The following is a 20,466-nucleotide window of genomic DNA, read 5'->3' on the forward strand; positions in this document are numbered from 1 at the left end:
AAATAGTTCATTTTCTTTCTCATTGTGGCTTTCATCAGCCATTTTGTTAAAGGAAACATCTGAACACTTACTAATATTTTTTATTTTTTTTATTTTTCGTTAATCGATTATAACTAAATACTATCGATTGTTGCTGATTTCTGGCCCAACCAATCGATTTTCGATTATAATCGATCATCGGAACATCACTATGTCAGACTGTTACCAGCTATATTCACTCAATTTAATTCCAGTTTTTAAGACTTATAGTAGTGTTGGGAATTAGTCCCAGTTTGACTATCAATAATTGGTTCCAGTCAATTATCTGATTATTGATTATAAAATCGTTTTTTGACCATTCTTGTTTAATAACTCCTTATCTTTAACTATGCTTACGTTATGTTATGTGTTAGTTATTCAGTACTGCTTTCAGCCATATCAGGAAAGATTAAAATTGAACAGTTCCGGATTAATAAATAAACTCAAAATAGGAGGAAATTATCGAACGCAAGCAACAAGAAGAAAGAAGATAACAACCTGCCAGTTGAATTGATGCTCGATTATGCCCGATTACAATCACTGGATTGTTGGTTCTGTGGATGGGAGATTTAAAAAGAAGTCGACTTTGAGCAAACGGAAATACGATAATATGTCAAAAATTGACTGGTCAAAATATCTCTTGCTTTGCAAACTTTTCACAATAACATGTTCATTTTTGTCGGATACATTTTTGTTTTAGCTGATGTCGACTGGTGGCTCACGAGAGATGTCAGATGTGTCAGAGTTCAGTGGAGATGGGCCGAACAGTAGCAGGAATGAGAAGTTTCCCCAGCGTAAACGTCGTCTAAAAAGCGAGAGGATTTGTCAGGTGTGCGGTGACAAGGCTCTCGGCTACAACTTTAACGCGATGACCTGCGAGTCATGTAAAGCTTTTTTTAGAAGAAACGCTTTGAAACAAAATGTGAGTATAATGTACAATATAATTCAGGTTGTGGATGTGTATTTTACTATAAAGTTATAAAACAGGGATTAACTAGGGGCAGCTGATGTTGCCACTTCTTTGTGACGGAAAGGGTTTGTTATATTGATTATAATGACATAAAATCTAATTAATAAATCACATTAATTGCCATGTAGCGTTATAAACAAAACAGTGAGTATGAAAAATGTTTAAATTAAATCAATGCTGTGAGCTACAAACCCACTCCTAACATTTTAAACTTGATATTTTTTAAAACGATTGTAAAGAAAAATATGTTAACTTATACTAAGTCACTCTCGTTGGCACGATGTTGTGGGAGAGTGTGGTCTTGTGTTGTGGGAGAAACCGGAGTACCCGGAGAAAACCCACTTATCCGGCTTGGTGACCACTAACCAAACTCTCATTCACCCAGGCCAGGAATCAAACCTGCATCACTCACCTTGGTGAGAAGCAAGTGCACTTACCACAGCGCTAACTGTACAACATTGATTTACAGTGTAGCATGTGATGAAATATATAACGGTGAATGCACAGATAATCGTAGGGTGATTATAACTTGTAGAGACATAATCCTTTTCAGGGATATATTTGTGGGTTTGTCATTATCATTAACCATTCCTTGTAAAATTGTGTTCTGTGATGTTTTATTTAAATTCTCTGTAGTTTATTGATTTAAGGTACACAAGGAAATAAGAAAATTGAGTGTTAATGTACAAAACCTGAATGTGAATCATCTTAAATGCAGTTACAAAGAATACAGAGATCATGCAGTCTTCTTTTCTATCCATCAAAAACAACAACAATCATTCAGAAAGGCAAAATATTACTTTTATCCCCAGTTCCCCAAACATGTTCAAGGTATATTAAAATGTGGGTAGGGCGGTAATTAATAATTTTTATATGCCTGTCCACGCATAGATTGGGACATATTATAGTTTTACCTGCAGTATATAGAGCTTGGGGGGGGGGGGCGCGCACAGAATGTTGTCTGATCAATAACTTAAGAGGCCTTTGTCCAGTCATCACCAAATGTTAGCACAATATCTTGATCAAGTTCAATAACCATCCACATCGCTGGATTCACTCTAGAGTTATTGCCCTTTAATTATAGAAATTACCTTTAATCAGTCTTGTCCAATAATTAACTTTATGTGGCCTTTGTCCAATCATCATCAAATTTGGTCAGAATGTGTATGGGCGGAGTATATCTTGTCAGGCTAAAAAAACTTGCCATGTTGTCTTAGTCACTCTAGAGTTATGACCGTGGAATTGGCAAAAACTGAATTTACATTTTTCATTCTTTAAATTGGGCTTAATGTACATCCACTCAATGAAAAATATTGTCCTTAAAAATAGGATGGGCGTATTTAAAATAATTTGGTGCTCTGTTTATATATGTTTTTCCAGAATAGAGAAATAACTTATACATGCATATTGTATAATGTATTTATCAATTTATACATGGAATCAATTGAAAGCATTAATTTTTCAAGATGAGGTAGGACAAACAAAGAAATACTGGTAGAAATGCTTATGTGCAATAACATTATTGATTAGACCTGAAATTCAAGAGCAAGTTAGAGAAGTTATAAATGTGCTGTATTAGGCTATAGTTCACAGGTGCTGAAATATGTTCATAAGATTTTAACGCAAAAGTCAATTTGAAAGCAAATAGAAGAATCTTAAATTAATTTTAGAGAGAAACCAAGAGGAGTTAATTAAAATGTGTTGACTAAAAAACCCTAGGATTTCATTGAATTAAGTTTACACCAGCAATAAACTTGCAAGATCAAAGCTATGTTCATGTATCTATCTGGACATATTGTTTAATCAGTTAATGTAATGAAAGTAGTTAAAATTGTATTACAAAATTTTCAAATTACCTAATTTAGTTAATTAAAGGCACTTATCTGATATCTGTATCTGTAAGGGCCACTCAAAAGATTTTTTGGACGCTATTGTTATTGCCTGTGAACAGAATTGGGAAAAAAGGTAAAATCACCTTTGTCTCGCCTACAGCCTTTCAACTCTTTCAGCACTTTCATTAGTTAATACTTATTGTTTAAAAACCTGTTGACATTAATGGTCCCTATTGTTATTTGCCATACAGAGAGGGAAGTCAATCTGGTTTGGCCAAACTTTACTTGTAAGTTCTCTCACATTGTGTTTTCAAAGATACAATGTTACAAAAAATAATTGTGATAAAAACATTAGACATTTCTGTACACATAGTTAATACTGAAAGATATGTCACAATAAAGAAAAAAATGCTCACAAGATTCTTTTATGAAGTGGGTGTGGCAGGGATTGCACAGCCTGTCATCAGAAAACAGTTCCAGATCAGCACTATTCATCTATAATAGGTGCAAATCAAGCTGTTACTGAAAGTATACGGGTTTATTTTTCATCACATGTTTACTAAATGTGTGGTTTTGCTAGTTGACTTACATTGCCAGTGTCGCTTGATTCTTGAAGTTGATTGTGTTTTCTAAATGGTTGAGAAAGTAAAGTAAAACTATTATTAAAGTAATAAATATATAGATGTAGCTAACCTACAGTTCAAACAATGTGTTGTTGTTTCAAGAGTTATTAAACAAAATATCATCATACTTTATATTTGGGCAGGGCCAACATTTTCATGTCAGTTGTTGGAGGGGAAATTTTAATTTAATAAATATAAATACATGTATATTTTATTTTGAGCCTTATTTGTTATTTCAATTGAATCTTCATTGATTCATGTTGTCCTTGTATTAACCTCATCTAATACATGTACAGAGAAAATGTATTGACATTATTTTTTATTAGAATTGTTGGTCAATGACCTTTGAATTTCACATGCAGAGAATTGATGATTGAGCCATCTTTAAAATTGTCCGCAGTGAGCAAGAACAAGAATGAGAGTATTAAGATGTGACCTGTCAAGTGGTGAAGTGTCTGCCTTTCACCAATTATGTCAGGGGCTTGGGGCCCACAGGGGTGATGTAGTCTAGTAGTGAAGTGCCCGTCTTTCACTCAAAATGTCTGGGATTCGGACCATACGACGTAAAAAGTAGTCTTGTAGTAAGTGTCTGCCTTTCACCAAATATGTGCGGGTTTGGGCCCCACGGGGTTAAGAGTAGTCTAGTGGTAAAGTGTCAGCCTTTCACCCAATATGTCTGGGCCCCATAAGGTTGAGGGTTGTCAAGTGGTAAAGTTCCTGCCTTTTACCCAATATGTCTGGGTATTGGGGCCCATAAGGTTGAGGGTTGTCAAGTGGTAAAGTTCCTGCCTTTTACCCAATATGTCTGGGTATTGGGGCCCATAAGGTTGAGAGTAGTCTAGTGGTAAAGTTCCCGCCTTTTACCCAATATGTCTGGGTATTGGGCCCCATAAGGTTGAGAGTAGTCTAGTGGTAAAGTTCCTGCCTTTTACCCAATATGTCTGGGTATTGGGGCCCATAAGGTTGAGAGTAGTCTAGTGGTAAAGTTCCCGCCTTTCACCCAATATGTCTGGGGTCTGGGCCCCATAAGGTTGAGGGTTGTCAAGTGGTAAAGTGTCAGCCTTTCACCCAATATGTCTGGGGTCTGGGCCCCATAAGGTTGAGGGTAGTCTAGTGGTAAAGTTCCCGCCTTTTACCCAATATGTCTGGGGATTGGGGCCCATAAGGTTGAGAGTTGTCAAGTGGTAAAGTTCCTGCCTTTTACCCAATATGTCTGGGTATTGGGGCCCATAAGGTTGAGAGTTGTCAAGTGGTAAAGTTCCTGCCTTTTACCCAATATGTCTGGGTATTGGGGCCCATAAGGTTGAGAGTTGTCAAGTGGTAAAGTTCCGCCTTTCACCCAATATGTGCGGGTTGGGGCCCCACGGGGTTGAGAGTAGTCTAGTGGTAAAGTTCCTGCCTTTCACCCAATATTACTGGGGATTGGGGCCCATAAGGTTGAGAGTAGCCTAGTGGTAAAGTTCCCGCCTTTCACCCAATATGTCTTGGGATTGGGGCCCATAAGGTTGAGAGTTGTCAAGTGGTAAATTTCCCGCCTTTCACCCAATATGTGGGTATTGGGCCCCATAAGGTTGAGAGTTGTCAAGTGGTAAATTTCCCGCCTTTCACCCAATATGTCTGGGGTCTGGGCCCCATAAGGTTGAGGGTTGTCAAGTGGTAAAGTGTCAGCCTTTCACCCAATATGTCTGGGGTCTGGGCCCCATAAGGTTGAGAGTTGTCAAGTGGTAAAGTTCCTGCCTTTTACCCAATATGTCTGGATATTGGGGCCCATAAGGTTGAGAGTAGTCTAGTGGTAAAGTTCCTGCCTTTCACCCAATATGTCTGGGTATTGGGGCCCATAAGGTTGAGAGTTGTCTAGTGGTAAAGTTCCGCCTTTCACCCAATATGTCTGGGTATTGGGGCCCATAAGGTTGAGAGTTGTCTAGTGGTAAAGTTCCGCCTTTCACCCAATATGTCTGGGTATTGGGGCCCATAAGGTTGAGAGTTGTCAAGTGGTAAAGTTCCCGCCTTTCACCCAATATGTCTGGGTATTTGGGCCCTAAAGGTTGAGAGTTGTCAAGTAGTAAATTTCCCGCCTTTCACCCAATATGTCTGGGTATTGGGGCCCATAAGGTTGAAAGTTGTCTAGTGGTAAAGTGCCCGTCTTTCACTCAAGATATCTGGGATTCGGACCTTATGACGTAGAAAGTAGTCTTGTAGTTAAGTGTCTGCCTTTCACCAGCGGGTTTGGGCCCCACGAAGAGCTGTCGTATGCTGGGCTCCGCAAGGACAAGATTGGTCTAGTGGTAAAGTTTGTCTACTTAACACCAAATATGTCTGGGGTTTGGGCCCAACAACGGTTAGAGTTATCAAGTAATAAAGTGTGTTTCACCTTTCACCAAAGAGGTCCAGGGTTTTGACCCCACTTGGGGCACACAAGATATTTTCTTTCCAAAAAAATAGGACACTGGTTCTTCACTAAAGACTCCAGAGTTATTTATATCAGATAGCAGCTGTCTTGTTAGTCTTGTGTCTTGTTATCTATGTTATTAGGCTACTGACAATCTTTTGTAGTAATTTTCGGGATGAAATGTCTCTTCAAAGGAATACCGTAAATGGGGAAAAACGTTTGCTTCCTAAATTATAAAGGGACATAACTCACAAGGCTCAGCAGTGGAAAATCGAGATATGGCGAGTTAATAAAAGCAGCTTTAGTTATATTAGATATTTTGTTTGATATTGTACGATAAGATTTTTTTTAAATCATTCTGCATGAAAATAATGAATAAGCATGCATACTGTGAAGCATAGCATCATTGTGCACAGTCAATGCTGTTCTCAATGTGTGAAGGTGTGAAAAACTCCCTCTGCCTTTCGGCAGAGTACAACATCAAAAGTACAAAATGTTTCAATGATAGGGTTGTTTTTTGCACTTTGCCACGTTCTTTTATACTTTGCTGACGGTGTTGACATGTTCATAATAAGTGATAATTATACCCCCACAAACGAAGTGTGAGGGGGTATATAGGAGGGAGCTTGTCGGTCTGTCGGTCGATCTGTCTGTCGGTCGGTCGGTCTGTCGGTTTTCATGGTTTCCGGACGATAACTCATGAAAGGCTGGACAGATTTGAAAAAATTTTGGTACACAGGTGTTACATCAGAAGATACAGGTCAAGTTCGATATTGGGGGTGGTGGGGCCAAGGTCAAGGTCACTGTTACTAAAAATAGAAAAATGGTTTCCGGACGATAACTCATGAAAGGCTGGACAGATTTGAAAAAATTTTGGTACACAGGTGTAACATCAGAAGATACAGGTCAAGTTCGATATTGGGGCTGGTGGGGCCAAGGTCAAGGTCACTGTTACTAAAAATAGAAAAATGGTTTCCAGGCGATAACTCATGGAAGGCTAGACAGATTTGAAAAATTTTTGGTACACAGGTGTAACATCAGAAGATACAGATCAAGTTAGTGAGCTTGTCAGTCTGTCTGTCGGTTGGTCGGTCTGTCGGTCGGTCGGTTTTCATGGTTTCCGGATGATAACTCATTAAAGGCTAGACAGATTTAAAAAAAATTTGGTACACAGGTGTAACATCAGAAGATACAGGTCAAGTTCGATATTGGGGCAGGTGGGGCCAAGGTCAAGGTCACTGTTACTAAAAATAGAAAAACGGTTTCCGGACGATAACTCATGAAAGGCTTGACAGATTTAAAAAAAATTTGGTACACAGGTGTAACATCAGAAGATACAAGTCAAGTTTGATATTGGGGCTGGTGGGGCCAAGGTCAAGGTCACTGTTACTAAAAAAGAAAAACGGTTTCCGGACGATAACTCATGAAAGGCTAAACGGATTTGAACAATTTTTGGTACACAGGTGTAACATCAGAAGATACAGATCAAGTTTGATATTGGGGCTGGTGGGGTCAAGGTCACTATTACTAAAAATATAAAAATGGTTTCCGGACGATAACTCATGAAAGGCTTGACAGATTTGACCATTTTTTGGTACACAGGTGTAACATCAGAAGATACAGGTCAATTGATATTGGGGCTGGTGGGGCCAAGGTCAAAATTTGATGATGATCGTGTTGGAAGAAAAGCTCATGAATGCTCTAGATGTCTTATTCCAGAAGAGATCAGCTAGAGCATCAGCTAGTTTTTCAGCAGTGTAACTTCTAAATTACTCAACAGATTTAAATAAAACAATACATGCATGATAAAAGAAGATGCGGATGCAGTAACCTTGGAGTTATGGCCTCTTTTCAAAGGAATGGTTTGCCATTCCTGTGTCCAGGCGGCATTTGGGGGTATTCGTCTCTCCTGTGACAGCTCTAGTTATTTTTTTGCTTCACCTAGCAATCAATTTGTCACCCAGACTGTGTCGGAATTCCACATTAATTATTTAGAAATGTAAAATAAAACAATAACTATTACTGAGTAGAAAGTAAGAACAGCTGCTGATCTTTTTGCATTGAGTTGGTATTTAATGAAGTATTTTTAGCTCGACTATTCAAAGCATAGGTGGGCTTATACTACTCGCCCCAGCGTCGGGGTCGGCGTCGGCGTCCGGTTAAAGTTTTAGGGCAAGTTGGGATTTTCACTTATAAGTCCAATACCCTTCATTCAGTTGACTTAATACTTCACGCAGTTGTTCAGGGCCATCACATGATGAGGTTAGATAACTCCATATCATTCTTTACACAGATTATGGCCCCTGATTGACTATGGAACTTAGGTTAAAGTTTTAGGGCAAGTTGGAATATTTAATAACTTCTATATCCTTTGTTCAATTGACTTAATACTTCACACAGTTGTTCAGGACCATCACACAATGAGGTTACATAACTCCATATTATCCTAAATACAAGTTATGGCCCTGATTGACTTAGGTTAAAGTTTTAGGGCAGGTTAAAGTTTTAGGGCAAGTTGGGATTTTCACTTAAAACTCCAATACCATTCATTCAATTAACTTTATACTTCACACAGATGTTCAGAGCCATCACATAATGAGGTTAGATAACTCCATATTATCTCTTATACAAATTATGGCCCCTGATTGACTATGGAACTTAGGTTAAAGTTTTAGGGCAGGTTGGGATATTGTTTAATAACTTCTATACCCTTCATTCAATTGACTTAATACTTAACACAATTGTTGAGGACCATCACCCAATGAGGTTTCATAACTCCATATCCTTAATACAAGTTATGGCCCCTGATTGACTTAGGTTAAAGTTTAAGGGGAGGAAAATATAAGGGCAAGTTGGGATTTTAATAAAAAAACTTCTATACCGTTCATTAAATGCACTTAATAAAATTCAAAATTATTTACGTCCATCTTACAACAAGAAACATAACTCCGTTTTAAGCCTAAATACAAATTATGGCCCTTGAATTATTATTATTATTTTTTTTTTTTTTTTAATTTCCTTTGAAAGGCATATTTGTATATTCTTAACCACATTTTCATAATGGGAAATCAAGTTATTTGAATGACTTGCGTCATTGTTTGGGCGGGCTGGTGGGAGGGCTGCATCAAAGTCACTTTATGTATCGAATAATTTTAGTTAGGTTTGACATAAAGAGACCAAACTTGGTATTATTACATCGTTATTGTATTCTAAGTCAAAGCAGCATAGTCGAGCGCGCTGTCTTACAACGGCTCTTGTTTAGATTGATTTCACATTTTACAGCAGAAAAAACATGTTACAATTAACTTTTGCTTATGGGGTATGTCAAGGATTCAGGCTATTGTTTCGTGAATCGTTTGAGCTATTGCAAATAATTGTCTGGTTAATACTTTGTTAACATAACATTTGTTTATGTTCACATCAGATGAACAGTTTTAGCTTTTCTGTTTCTCAAGGTAAGTCTAGGTATAATTGTTGTAGCCTTTGCGTCTCCTTAGTCGTAGGCAGTAGCCTTATTTAAAACATCTTAATATCTAACAAATACATCATGTTAGAATCAAACTTATATATCCGTGACCACATTTTGTCTGAATAAAGACTACGAGGGCATTCAATTCCTATGCGTCACAACTCAAACCCAGCCAAAACATGGTCACTTATCTAAGTAGTATTTTATTTAATTAAATCAAGATCTCCTTTTTTCAGACGCCTCCATGTTTGTTTCAAAACAACTGTCAAATCGACCTCAGAACACGCCGGTTCTGTCCCCATTGTCGCCTGATGAAGTGCTTCGAAATCGGCATGAAGCGGGAAATGATATTAGGTAAAACTTTGAACTAGTGTGAAATTATTCCATGAAAGCGTCAATGGCAAGTTTATATATTTAGACCCCATCTATGTCTATAAGGTTATGTTTTATTCATTTCTAGGTCTAGGTAGATGGATATCACATAATGTTAAGTGTGATCATGTATTTATCAAATGATGTACCAGATCACATGATGTACCCAGTTGATGATGATCACATGATGTAGCAAGTTGATCACATGATGTAGCAGGTTGATCACATGATGTACATGGTTGATCACATGATGTATCTGGTTGGTCACATGATGTACCCGGTTGATCACATGATGTACCAGGTTGATCACATGATGTACCTGGTTGATCACATGATGTACCCGGTTGATCACACGATGTACCTGGTTGATCACATGATGTACCCGGTTGATCTCATTATGTATCTGGTTGATCACATGATGAACCCGGTTGATCACATGATGTACCAGTTGATCACACGATGTACCTGATTGATCACATGAGGTACCAGGTTAATGACATGATGTACCTGGTTGATCACATGATGAACCCGGTTGATCTCATGATGTACCAGGTTGATCACATGATGTACCTGATTGATCACATGAGGTACCAGGTTAATGACATGATGTACCTGGTTGATCACATGATGAACCCGGTTGATCTCATGATGTACCAGGTTGATCACATGATGTACATGGTTGATCACATGATGTACCTGGTTGATCACATGATGTACCCATTCATCACATGATGTACCTGGCTAGCAATTGTATCTAATACGGAAGAAATCATGCAGCCACTGTGTTCAAAAGTTCCTCTAAGATTGACGTGGCTACGCGGGATCGCCAGTGGTGGCGGGTGGGTATTAATCACCACCTACAATGTTGCCAGTTTTTTAACTTGAGCAGTTCTGATTCAACTGTAACAAACTTATTTCCTAAGAAAAAAAGTTAAATATGTCCCATCGTTTGCATAAGTTTGATATCCAGTCAAAATGGTTCTCTCTCTCAGGAACTACGACCTTTTGAGTTGTCAAATTTAAATCAAAATTCTCCTGTAGCTTTCAATCATGTTGAGCATACGACAATCACAATGTTTATGAGAGTATTTATTTAGTTGAGATCAATAATGATCATATTCATTCAATTTTTTTTTTAGTTATTGCCTTTGAATTGCAAATTATTGCTAAATAAGCTGTGTCCGCCTGATACTGAATTAGAGATTAGTTTTAGGGATTTCCAAATTTTGTACATTACAGATGATGGTGAACGCCAAGCTCGTATGCAGAAGGTACTTGAGAATCGTAAACGCAAGGGGAAGAGCAATGATAGCTGTCCTGTCACCATTAAAGAGGAGCCGAGTGAATCCAACATGCTTCCCGACCAGTCCGACAGCAGTTGTATGCCACATAGTATCGTGGAACTCACCCATGCAGATGTTTTCCCGATGTTTTTTCAAGACAACTTAGCTGTTGAGGAGCCTATTGTAGATCCTGAGTTCACAAGCAAGGACCCACAGCACTATCGAACAGTTTCAGCGATGGAGTACAATTTGTTCAAGTCAGCTAGCAGCATATATTTGGAAACTATGGGAGAGTTACGCTCGGATGACAAAATCCATGAAACAGATTATAAGAATTGCAATGACCTGATAAATAACTCTTCGGAAGCTGTGAAAAAACTTGTTTCATTTTGCAAGCAGATGGAAGACTTTCAGAAAGTCCCTCAAAAGGAACAGCTACTATTGCTCAAGCAGTGTGTGTTTTCTGCGATCATTATACGGTCGGCATGGTTTTACAGTATAGACAAAGATGCTTGGAACACAGCTTCAGGGGAAATATCGGCCAAAATCCTCAAAACTTTGGTGAGCTACAATCAAGTGTACGAACAGCACACAATGTTTTGTAGAAAAGTGAAAACGATGTTTAGTGATGATCCTCATTTATTCTCATTGGTCCAGCTGTTGTGTGTCTTCGATCCAATGTGCCCTAACGTTCAGAATAAGACGGCAATATCAAATCTGCATGACAAGTATCTGCTCTTGCTCAGGCATTACCTTGAGTGGAAATATTCCTTCAAGGAGACTCCTTTGATGTTCAGGGAAATTGTGAACCTTTTGGTGGAAATCAAAGACGTCGTAAAGGTCCACAACATGATCATTGTCAACTCCGATCCATCCCAAATTGAGCCTCTTATGTTGGAAATCCTTGATCTAAAATAATGATGTTGTGATTTTTGCCTTACATAAAATTATGTACATTCCATTAGGGCTATTCCATTTAAACATATAACCACCGGGGGGAAGGCACATTTAAATTATGCCACCCCTCTACAGAAGCAAATTTACCCTTGTGGGGCCCAAATTAGCGAAAAAAGACACCCACCTATATACTATTTAAATAATTGCCTTCCACCCGGGGGTTATATGTTTAACAGGAATAGCCCTTAATAGATGTTTGATGTTATATTTATTGAGAATCGATGAAATTAAATATATATCAATGACTTTGCAATTAAATTATTTATAGACTGTTGTTTGCTAAAATTAGAAAAAACATTGCTAATATTTGTTTAGTCGCTTGTAAAGCATAGCAGATACATACATGTAGGCGTTGCTTTGTCTGGCGTCATCATGGGCGTTTACATCAGTAACTTTTGACCTGTTTTGTGTACAGTCTTCAAACTTGGAATGAACATTGTTCAAGGTCAGTTGGTGGATCCCTATTGACCTTTGAGGTCAAAGACTAAGGACATGACAAACTTTCATGCCATTTTTCATCACTGCGCTGTAATTTCCAATCAATAACTTGTGAATGATTTGGTTTACATTCTTCAAACTTTACATTCACATTTGTCATGATCAGTAGATGACCTTTGACCTTTATTGATTTTAAGGTTAATATGTCTACATTGAAGGTCATGGTGACTTTTAAGCGCACATTTTTGAGTGCTCCTGTCAGGTGACACAGCTGTTTTAGGGCATTCTTGATTAGGCCAAAAAAAATTGGTTTTGTTAGGTTACATCCTTTTCAAAAACAGGTAAGGTAGGTAGGCTTTTTATTTTTTTTATTTAATAGGTTTCATCCAAGAATGTTATTATTGCCATTGGAGTATGGTGTTAAAGTAATATTTTTATAAAGCTTTAAAGGTTTTAAGCTACATATAAAAACACACACTTAAAAATGAAAATATTTTTTTTTTTTTAATTATTTTTTATGTTTTTTAACAACTGACTATAAAAAAGTAGGGTCGGCGCCTTTTTCGTAGGTAGGGTTGGTTAACCTGAGCCAATTGCATTATTTTTAGGCATTAGCGTTTTGGTTGGTTGTGCTAGATATTTAAGAAAAGGGAATTAAATATTACTTATTGATATAGGCTAAAATCATAACCGTGCATTTGTAATTAGGATCTCATACAGTTTGAAATAATCATGGGCTAGGGATATGTTTTTGATGGTTGAAAATTATCAATACTGTAGGAGATAATTTGTCATTCTTAGGTGTCCAAGATGGATTTAGTGTTACACCTGATCCACATATTACAATTTTTGACAAATGGCTTGGCTATTGGTTCAAGCGATTGATTGACCAAAATCAGTTAAATATGACTTAACTTATGATTGTAAATGCATGTTTAGTTTTATACCCTGTTTTCTGTTCCAATATTTTACTTATTATTTCATGCTGTTATCGTTATCAAATAACATGTATTAAATGTGAAGTTGCTTCATGAATTGTATATCATTCAATGCCCCTTAGCTGGTTGTTACTAAAAATATTGTAAATCAGTATAAATATTGAACTAAATATACATGTCATGAATGGAATTTCCTCCACTTTAGGTATCAGATGTATGGGAAACCTTTCCGATTAATTTTGATTTAGTTATTGGCTGAGACATTCAATTTTGATGAATGGTGACCCCATATAATATTGTTATTTTTGAAATGTAATTGCTTGCAAATTACTTACATGCACAAAAAATGACTGGAAACTCATTATAGATAACATAATGCCATTTATTTCCATGTTTTTTTTATTTCAATTGAAATTAGATGTGAAATGACCTAATTTGCAATCTTTCAAGGCCTCAAAATCTTGTTTGTAATATTTTCGAAATAGTTTTGATGTATTCTTTCTTCACACGTAAAACTCTTTCAAAACATTCTAAAATAATATGGGGTCACTGGGAATCAAAAAATGACATAGTTGTACAAGAGATATCTTCAGAAATATTTTCTTACACTTGTGATGTTGCGATATATATTTTCATGATTTTTTTGTTTCATTTTAACTTGTCTTTTGGGGTTTTTTTTAAAGCAAAAAGTCTAGGTATTGTCTTAACCTTGATGTTGCTGTTGTGGTTAGCGTTGTCATGCAAAAACTGCACCCTTGACAAGAACTCAAAAAAACAGAAAATTAAATGAAACTTGGTACACATGTTGCCAAAGACAAAATGTATTATGCTCATTACTCTTGGTTTAATTATTGAAAACTACAACAACATGATTTTTGTAATTCATCTAGATTTAAAAAAAAAATCGCAAAATTAGGATTGATAAAAATATGTCCCTTCTGCAAGCTCAAAATGTACAGTGTTTAAGCGTATATATCTAATATGATTTAAATTGGTTGTAACTGAATTAAAGTATTTATTATATGCTTTCCGGTGAATAATTGAAATTTATCAGTGAAATATAAATGATATTTCACTGTTTCAAACAGTGAAATAGCAGTTTGATATTTTTCACTGTTTTGAAATTGTAGCCTATTCTCACTTTATGCTTTCCGGTGAATTATAGAAACTTATCAGTGAAATGTAAATGATATTTCGCTGTTTCAAACAATAAAATAGCAATTTTATATATTTCACTGTTTAATTTTATTACAAATTCAACAACATCATTTCCAAATGATGTGATGTTCACATGCAATCTGGCACACTTCTTAAAAATTGCAATTCACTGTCCTTTTAAATCCTTTTTAGACATGTAAAAACAAGGCAAATTTTTTTGTTTAAGTGTAAGACTGCAATATATTTCACCTCATGAACACCAAAAGTAAACATTCATCTCGATGCACAGCCATATTTATTAAATAATTACTTTTTGTGCGCACTCAGTGAAATATAATGCAGTCTTACACTGAAACAAACAATTCTCCTCTGTTAAATGATGTTTGGGGAATAGTGACAGTGCATGTATATCTAACAGCTTACTGTATTTATGTGTACAATTACCTTACTGTAACTTAATTGTAAAACTGTAGTGACTTATGAAAAGAATCATTTGTATCACTAATGCCTAATATTGTTTTTCTTTGCTGATCAATTAATCTATTGTTTTTTTTAAATCCATTCCTTCTCCAGGGTGAAAACAGTTTCAAAGATTTTTTCTCTTGTTTATTTTTTGTGACATTTAACCAACTTTTTATGCCCCCGAAGGTGGGCATATTAAAATCGCACCGTCCGTCCGTCCTTCCGTCCGTCCGTGTGTCTATAAGGACATAGAGTATAGGTTGTCATGTCCAGGCTGTAACTTTCCCTTGTATGGACAGATTTCAAAATAACTTGCCACATGTGTTCGGCATACCAAGACGACGTGTTGCGTGCAAGAACCATGTCCCTACCTCTAAGGTCAAGGTCACACTTAGGTGTTTATTCACAATGGAATGCTGCATATAAGGACATAGAGTATAGGTTGTCGTGTCCGGGCTGTAACTTCCCTTATATGATCAGATTTTAAAATAACTTGCCACATGTGTTCTACATACCAAGACGACGTGTCACGTGCAAGACCCGTTTCCCTACCTCTAAGGTCAAGGTCACACTTAGGTGTTTATTCACAATGGAGTGCTGCATATAAGGATACAGAGTATAGGTTGTTATGTGCGGGCTGTAACTTTCCCTTGTATGATCAGATTTGAAAATAACTTGCCACATGTGTTCTACATACCAAGACGACGTGTCACGTGCAAGACCCATGTCCCTACCTCTTAGGTGAAAGATACACTTAGTGTTTATTCACAATGGAATGCTGAATATAAGAACATAAGAATGTAGGTTGTCAAGTATGGGTGGTATTTTTTATGTTCAGAGGCAATTTAAAATAACTTGCCATATGTATTTGTTTGATCTTTAACTGTTCATGTACTGACCTTGTTCATAGGTCAATGTCACATTCGGGGCATTCGTCACATACTGTGACAGCTCTTGTGTTAGTTATATTTTGCAACTTATTATCAATTATTATATCATTGTCAAATTATATAAAAAATGGTCATATTTCATAAACCAACTGTTTATACAGTATTTATTCAATTATAACACTTCTGTAGCATTTTTATATTCCTGTGCCATTACTTTTTAATTAATTAACAATTCTAGCATTGACGGTTAATCTTATAGATTATATAGATATACTGTACCTGTGAATATACTGCATATAAACATATACAAGGAATTAATAATTTTGTAGAAAAGTAGTTTTTTGAATTTTTATTTTTACCTTCTTGTGTCTTGAGCCTTGGTGAGATGAAAAAATATTTAAGGTATGAATACAAAAAGTATAAATGTTGAATTATGTACTGTTCATGGATATCAAGGGTTGAAAGCAAAAATGCTCTAAGTGGCATTAGAAAAAAGAAGTAGATGGAACATTTCACCATCACTCCGCAATATGCGTCCTCGTGACTTTATTCAGGAACTCTTGAATTACTCTCACACACTCTAGAGGTCTCATTTATGACTGTATCTTCATGAAAGTTGGTCAGAATGTTTATATTAATAATCTTTAAGTCAAGTTTAAATCTGGGTTATGTGCGGTCAAAAACTAGGTCACCATGCAGGTCAAATCATAGGAAAAGCTTGTCAGCACTCTAGAGGTCACATTTATGACTGTATGTTCATGAAATTTAGTCAGAATGTATATATTGATTAGCTCTAGGCCAAGTTCGAATCTTTGTCATGTGCGGTCAAAAACTAAGTCACCAGGTCAAATTTAAGGAAAAGCTTGTTAACAATCTAGATGTCACATTTATAAATGTTTCTTCTTGAAAGTTGGTCAGAATGTTAATATTAATAATCTCTAGGCCAAGTTCGAATCTGGATCATCTGCGGTCAAAAACTAGGTCACCAGGTCAAATAATAGGAAAAGCATGTTAACACTCTAGAGGCCACATTTATGACCATATGTTCATGGAACTTGATCAGAATGTTATTCTTGATGATCTTTATTGGATCAGCTGAGCGATACAGGGCCTTCAGGGCCCTCTTGTTTCTGTACAAGGTCACATGGATACCCATGTCTTTGTACCCATGAATACATTCAGACCTTGTATGAGGCTTGTACATGTTCACAAAGTCTAAATACTATTTCAAGTTATTTTTCTCCTTATTAAGGCCTCAGTCTTGTTAACCTGCGCATGTGGAAACATTTATGTAGTCTGTTGAAACAAATGTTACCATGACAACTACCGGTAAATGTAGTTGTTGTTATTGTTGTTTTTGTTATTGATGCTCAGTTGTTGTACTATTTTGTCAGAAGATTGATGATTTTATTTATTGTGACTTAATTGTTCACTTATTTACCGTGTTTACTAAGTGTGAAAACTGCAATGAATATATATATAAAGTATACTAACATTAAAAAATTTGTGTATTGGTGTGTGTTTTGAAAAAAAACATCCAGTTACACTCCTGGATAAATGATGTATGAGATAAATGTTTTATGATTTTTTCATAGAATTATAATGATTAAGAACGCTATCCATTATATTGAATATTAGTATTTATTTCATACCTGTTAATTTTCCTTCTTAAATATTGTATGATTAAGGGCCTGCCACAATGCAAAAGTGGGTGGGGAAGGTCAAAAAATAAAACATTTAAAAAGTTCATGTTTTATTTAGTTTTGAGGAACAATCTTTTTTGGGAGTGAAACATATATTCTTGGTGACATGTTTAGGGGTAGTAAGGAGTTAAACAAATTTTACAAAAGAAGATTTTATCGGATTTTGGATCAAAAAGCATTTACATTATTATTTCGGAAAAGTCTGTCAACATTTTTTTTTTTGTCTTTATATTTATGTCAAAATGCCCCAGACTACCTATGGGGCAGTTCAGATTAATTTGACTCATAAACATATTCTTTTTGTATAATGACATATCCGGGAAATCATAAATGCTTTTTGATTGAAAATCTGAAAACATATTCTTTCGTAAAAATTGCTCAACTCCTAATTACAGCTTTTCATGTTGCAACTGATACTGTATATGAATCATGCTTGTTAAACATTGAATCTGGAAACTAAATAGAAATTGATTTTTTTTTTTAAATTTTGGACCAATCTTTTTTTGGATCGCTGCCGGCCCTTAAACATTAAAGTCCCAGTATGCTTTAGTAATGTAAACTGACTTTTTTTTGTATGTACACATGTATATCCAAATATGACTTCTCTTAACCTTTTTGACATTTTGTTAATCCCCTGTTTGCATTTATCCAATGATCGCAATAATAACAATATGCCACAAAGCCGAAACTATAATCTAAATTTAGTGTGCACTATGTCATTACGAAATTTGCATATTGCGTGACTTTTTTAAGATAAAAATTCTATGTTGCTTTTTATGCTATTGATTTCAATTTTTTAACTAAGAAATTATTGGTTAAAATATTATAATATTATAACTTCTCATTAAGTATTTCAGTTGAAAGCTAAATGATATTCAACTGAAGAAAACGGTGTAATAAAGTAATTTGACACATTAAATCAGCGACTTTTCACTAAACAACATTGATAAATTTTTCATTCAAAAATGCTTGCATCAAATTTATTTTAGAAACTGAAGCTTAATTTTCTTCATGTGATATTCATTTGAAAATGTTCAGGTACTTTTCAGTCTAAAACCTCCGGCAACTGCTCAGGTACTGATTGCAAATAGCTATGCTCCGCCCACTTATCTAATCTACCTCATTACAGAGTCATTAGCATATAGTGAGTCAGTGGTTGAATTAGGAATTTTGTTGGTATTTCCCACACATTTCTTTGTAATAAAGCATAATGTGGACCTCGGGATTTTATCAGACATTATTCGTGGCTCTGTCATAACTATATTGACACTTATTTTTTTTCTCTGAAAATATAATCCTAATTGGCACTGGGCTTTAAATATTGAAGCTGGAAAAAAAATCTGTATTACACAATGTGTTTTCTGATTCGATGTCACACAGTTGTCTAGTGCATGGGCCAATCATATGCAATACTACGCGAATGAAATTGGACACTTGTTATGAATGTAAATGCATTTGTAAAAAGAGTTATTGTTATCCTTTGTTCATAATTACATACCGGTAAAAAAAAATACTATGCGAGTTGCTTGATCTGTGGGATTGTAAGCTTAAACTTATTCATTTTACAACAATTGTGAAACAAGTTATTACGGCATTATATTACTTGCATTGGCAAGATGTTACGTGAGAGTGTGGTCTTATGTTGATGAGGAAACCAGAGTGCTCAGAGGAAACCCATCTGTCTGGCTTGGTGACCACAAACCAAACTCACATGCTACCAGGCCTGGACTCCACCCAGGACGCCTTGGTGAGAAGCAAGTGCGCTAATTGGACAACCAAAATCCAAACCTACCTTTTTGGATTGTATCACTTCTGCTTGTTTGGGTCCAGGTACATCGCACTCAACCTTTGTCAACCTACACAGATCAACCAACTCGCTTAATATTCCCTATATATATTGTTGTGATGAATATATGTAGTAATTTGCTCAGAATTGTTAAATGATAGATATTATATATTTTAATATTATATTTATGTTGATTATTGTTTTAAACATGAAAGATATTGTACTTTTCTCTCCTCGTTTATCTGAATTTGATTAAATTCTTGAGTATTGAAATGCCTTTTGATAATATTTAACCAGTGTTCTAGTGGAATAGGCGTCCTCATCTCACCCCAGAGGCCATTGGTTTGACCCTCATCAGGTTCCTACAAGAGAAACAAACACGAGCATGATGTATAAGTGATCAGCTTTCGTTAAGCTAAAATAATTAACATTAAGTAAACTAAATTAATGATACTTTTTCTGGAATGGTGTCAAGGTTCACATCAACAGAATGTTAAAAATTGAAAGGTGAAAATAAAAATAAAATCCTTATGATATCAAAGAAAAACCCTTATTTAAAATTCTACCTTTAGAAACCCTCTTCAATGATCTGATCAACCCCCTATTGTATATGTCAGACAACAGATATACCACAGAAACAAGAATATAATTGTGGGGGTGTTGTACAAAATTCTGGTGTTTTGCAATGGAGAATGCTGTCATTGGCCGTTGTCATGTAGTTAAAAAAAATCAGCCTCATAGGTAATCCTCAACATTGGGCTCATTTCATAGGTCTGTCGTATCACTAGTTGCCCTGCCATATGACTGTAATATTGTAGACCTACAAATTTCGTGTTATCATTTCTATTGTACAAGGCTACCGTTGGAAACAATGAATGCTCCCAGAAAGGATACAAATATGAAGAAGAAAGTGCAAAATGGGAAATATTACTTTTCAGTTTTTTTTTAAAAAACAACAGTTATACTGTAAAATCATTTATATTCGTTGACATGAAATTACGTGGTTTTCCGAAAATTTACATTTTCGTGGGTACTTGAATTCGTGGTTTTTCATTTTTGAAAGAATCTCCATGCAGTGGGTAGTTTATGACACTTGCTATTGTGGTACGACATGTAAATAAGTGCATATACCTATGTCAATAATCGATTTAATTGGAAATTAAGGTCATAAAAGAAGA

The 20,466-nt window shown here is 35.8% G+C and overlaps 1 protein-coding gene across 1 annotated transcript in view; it reads left to right on the top strand.

Moving 5' to 3' along the window:
* LOC128211630 (nuclear hormone receptor HR96-like) overlaps window positions 1-19,555 on the top strand; it is a 31,116-nt gene extending 11,561 nt beyond the window's left edge. Inside the window, exons 3-5 of the mRNA XM_052916617.1 lie at window positions 719-940; window positions 9,538-9,655; window positions 10,913-19,555. Coding sequence (XP_052772577.1) covers window positions 719-940; window positions 9,538-9,655; window positions 10,913-11,874 — 1,302 coding nt within the window. The 3' untranslated portion in view covers window positions 11,875-19,555. The remainder of the gene's footprint in view (window positions 1-718; window positions 941-9,537; window positions 9,656-10,912) is intronic.
* Window positions 19,556-20,466: the final 911 nt, after the last annotated feature.

Source organism: Mya arenaria, chromosome 12 (genome assembly GCF_026914265.1).
Source record: "Mya arenaria isolate MELC-2E11 chromosome 12, ASM2691426v1".
Classification (NCBI taxonomy): domain Eukaryota; kingdom Metazoa; phylum Mollusca; class Bivalvia; order Myida; family Myidae; genus Mya; species Mya arenaria.